The 3,278-nt window shown below is 41.5% G+C and overlaps 1 protein-coding gene across 1 annotated transcript; it reads right to left on the reverse strand.

Annotated features, from left to right (window-relative positions):
- Positions 1-274: 274 nt before the first annotated feature.
- LOC131266013 (scoloptoxin SSD14-like) lies at positions 275-3,073 on the reverse strand. Its single transcript, XM_058268342.1, has 4 exons — positions 3,021-3,073; positions 1,708-2,445; positions 1,223-1,648; positions 275-1,133 (listed from the first exon to the last, which is right to left on the reverse strand). The coding sequence occupies exons 1-4, from the start codon at positions 3,041-3,043 to the stop codon at positions 596-598; spliced, it is 1,725 nt and encodes a 574-aa protein (XP_058124325.1). The 5' UTR covers positions 3,044-3,073; the 3' UTR covers positions 275-595.
- Positions 3,074-3,278: the final 205 nt, after the last annotated feature.

Raw genomic sequence — 3,278 nt, forward strand, 5'->3', positions numbered from 1 at the left:
TAGAATCCAATCAACGGTCAACGGACCGCAACGCATTTTCGATATTAATACCTCAAAAACGACTAAATATTTTTACAAAAAGTAAGGTCTTTCTTAAAATCCAAAGCTAAAAAAAATTTTATATTTTTCTGTTCTACCAGTTCCGAGAACCAACTTGACGTTCTTTTTAACCCTCTAATTTCGCAATTTTTGAAGATTTTTCAAATACGTCAACGGTTGCTTTTTAGTTTATTTGTTGACTATTTTTTGACGGTTTTAGTTTTTCGATGCACCTTTGTATCATTCCGCTAGCTGTGTACAGCAAAATAAATTCGCATTGCATCAAGATTGCTCAGTTCGATCGCCATCTACGATGCTATGCGAATAACGACAAAAACGAGATACATAAAAACATATGTCATTTAAGTTAAATGACATGTATATTATACATATTTATATACGTGTAGAGACGATCCACTTTATTTTGTACTACACAGCCCAAGCTAGTTATTTAGTCCTATAAGCAGAAATTCATCTATTTCAAGACTCCTGAGAAACCACAAGCCGTGTAAAATCGTTTTGGTTACGAAATAAGTTTACATAAAAAACTCAATAATTAGTAACAATTTCCTAAACCGGCTCTGTGGGGTCGAACAGAAACGCTTCCAGCTCGCCGTCGATCGTATGCTGCTTTAATAACACCTCCTTGATTCACGATAACCGTCAGTGCCGCGAATCCAAAGTCATCCTTCGACTGCTTTACGGTATGACCACGGGAAACGAGCTCGGCAACAACATTCGGGTCGAAATTTTTTTCATAGTCGACTCGCATGGGAGCTAGTTGATGATGGATTCGCGGAGCATTGATTGCGTCGCATATATCTTGCCTGAAGTACAAATGTCGAAGTACGAGGAGCGCTATGGAGGTTGTAATTTTAGAACCTCCTGCTCCACCAACCACCATCCTGGCATTTCCCCGGTTATCGAGTATTATCGTCGGTGACATGGATGAGAGTGGACGCTTACCAGGCACGATAAAATTGGCAGGGGAAGGAGACAGCCCGTAGGCATTGACCAATCCCGGTGTTGAGAAGTCATCCATTTCGTCGTTCAGGATGATGCCAGTCGACGGCGAAACTATCTGCGAACCAAACCTACGGTAAACAAAATCCACAATGTAAGATCGATGTGTGCAGGAACAGTTCATTGCTCCGGTAGGTATTCAGAGTTATAACATACGTACAAGTAATTAATTGTGCTCGTCACAGCCACTGCATCCCCGTTACCCGCCAGGACAGAAACGTGAGCCGTTCCTGCGTCATTCGTAGCTGCAAAGTCGGCTCCATAGTAGTCGTAATTATCGAACGTCATGTTGCCCACAATCATATCCCGAATATAGGCAATGTAGTTCTTGTTTGTCATTTTCTGCAGTACCGTGTTCACAGTTGGTACGAAACGAGGATCTCCCACTTTTGTACGCAGTCCATAGCCGTGCTTGAAGCTTTCGATGATCCGATGCCACGTGAGTGGATCATTAACTGAAAGATCTTTATAACCGTCGAGAATCGACAGCATGTAGCTTAAAATCGAACCGCTTCCCGGGAGCGGCATGGAGTACACGTCGTAGCTATTACGCAGCTGGGTTCGGGCTGGTTTAAGCCATTCAGGGCTAAAAAAAAGTTTTCAATAACATTACTTCGAATACTCCAAATGGTATAAGATCAGTACCGATAGTTGTAGAAGTCATTTTCAGTCAGGATACTTCCAACGTTTCTCAAATCCGCCATCAATTTGGGTAAAAGAGAGCCTTCTTTGCTGTATAGTGCATTCACTCCCTCTGAAGCAATCACCTTGAATGTTTCTGCCAATACTGGTCGCTTGATACGATCCCCCAATTTCCAAGTGTCGCCAGTACTGGGATTGATGAATATAGCGGCCAGGTCGGGATATTGCAGAATGCTGGATTTTTGTGCTGCAAGGATTTTGCTAAGATAATCTGTCACCAGGGAACCCTTGAAGCAAAGCGCGATATTCGGTTCGAAAAGTGTCTTCCAGGGAAGTTTGCCATATTTTTGATGCAGCTCCCAGTAGCCCTTTATCTCTCCAGGAACCGCTATTGCCAGTCCACCTATAAACGACGCGTCCCCGTTGCCAATATACATGCTTTTGTTGGCCGCAGCCGGTGCTACCTCACGAGAATTCAAGGATTCCACAATGCCAGACGCCTTGTTGTAGATGGTCAGTACAAAACCCCCACCTATGCCCATACTTTGCGGGATGGAAACACCTTCACACAGTAGTGTTGCGATAGCGGCGTCTGCCACCGAACCACCTTGATCCAGCATTGACATTCCAATTTCGGCACATTCGGCCGCGTTCGAGGTTACAGCTGCACGAGCACCAGACGTCGCTTGAGCCCGGATGGATCCTAGTATCATGCAGACTAACAGTACTGTCAACCGTACGCTTTAAAGATAATTAAAATACGAATAGAACTAACTACAAAGCTGAATAATTCATTCAACGAAATAGTTTCGTAAATTATAGATTATTAGTTAACAACACCCTTGCGCTCCAAGAAAACCAAATCGTACATGAGAAAATGTATACTAAACGCTAAATGATCAGGCAAGATCGAAAACAGTTGTTTGACCTAAGGGGAAGAATTTATAACACACACCATAATTTATTGTAAATTACTAAAACAGTGACGGTCCAAAAGCGAAACATAAACTTTGGTTGAAAGTATCACTTTCTCATCACACACATCACTTGCAGTAAAACAGTCCAATAAAGGCAAAAATTGAAAACATCGTTTCTTTAACTCTTTTCGTAAACTATATTGAAGCAGGTACCCGTTTTTTAGATAATGATTCGGTACCCATCACTCAACATGTATTGGCCCTATAAACCTTGACGAAAATTCAAATCGGTCCTCAAATAACCATTGAGAGACAATTAAATTATAAACAATTAACCATATCCGCACAAAAAACACATAAATTTGAATGATTTTAAAAACATGTTTAACACCAACTCACCGCTCCATGGCGTTACAATACATAGAATTACACACTACACTTCACTACTCGACTCTAACGACAACTGAACGAAATTCTGCGGACGCCGATGTTTTATACCATCATTTTTTTTAATCTCAATTTTCTCTGCCGGTTCCAACACATGCATTGTTTCGTAAGTTTGAGTTTGTCTGCCGTGGATCTGTATCAAGTCAAAACTAATACCAACACAATGTACCACTTTTTATTCGTAAATCTTCCAAAACATTTATAACCGGG

This window comes from Anopheles coustani, chromosome 2 (assembly GCF_943734705.1).
Source record: "Anopheles coustani chromosome 2, idAnoCousDA_361_x.2, whole genome shotgun sequence".
Lineage (NCBI taxonomy): Eukaryota > Metazoa > Arthropoda > Insecta > Diptera > Culicidae > Anopheles > Anopheles coustani.

Coding starts and splice junctions, on each gene's coding strand:
- LOC131266013 (XM_058268342.1), bottom strand. CDS start 3,043: ATGTATTGTAACGCCATGGAGCG. Junction 2,446..3,020: donor TATTGTAACGCCATGGAGCG/GTGAGTTGGTGT, acceptor TTATCTTTAAAG/CGTACGGTTGACAGTACTGT. Junction 1,134..1,222: donor ACGAGCACAATTAATTACTT/GTACGTATGTTA, acceptor TGTTTACCGTAG/GTTTGGTTCGCAGATAGTTT.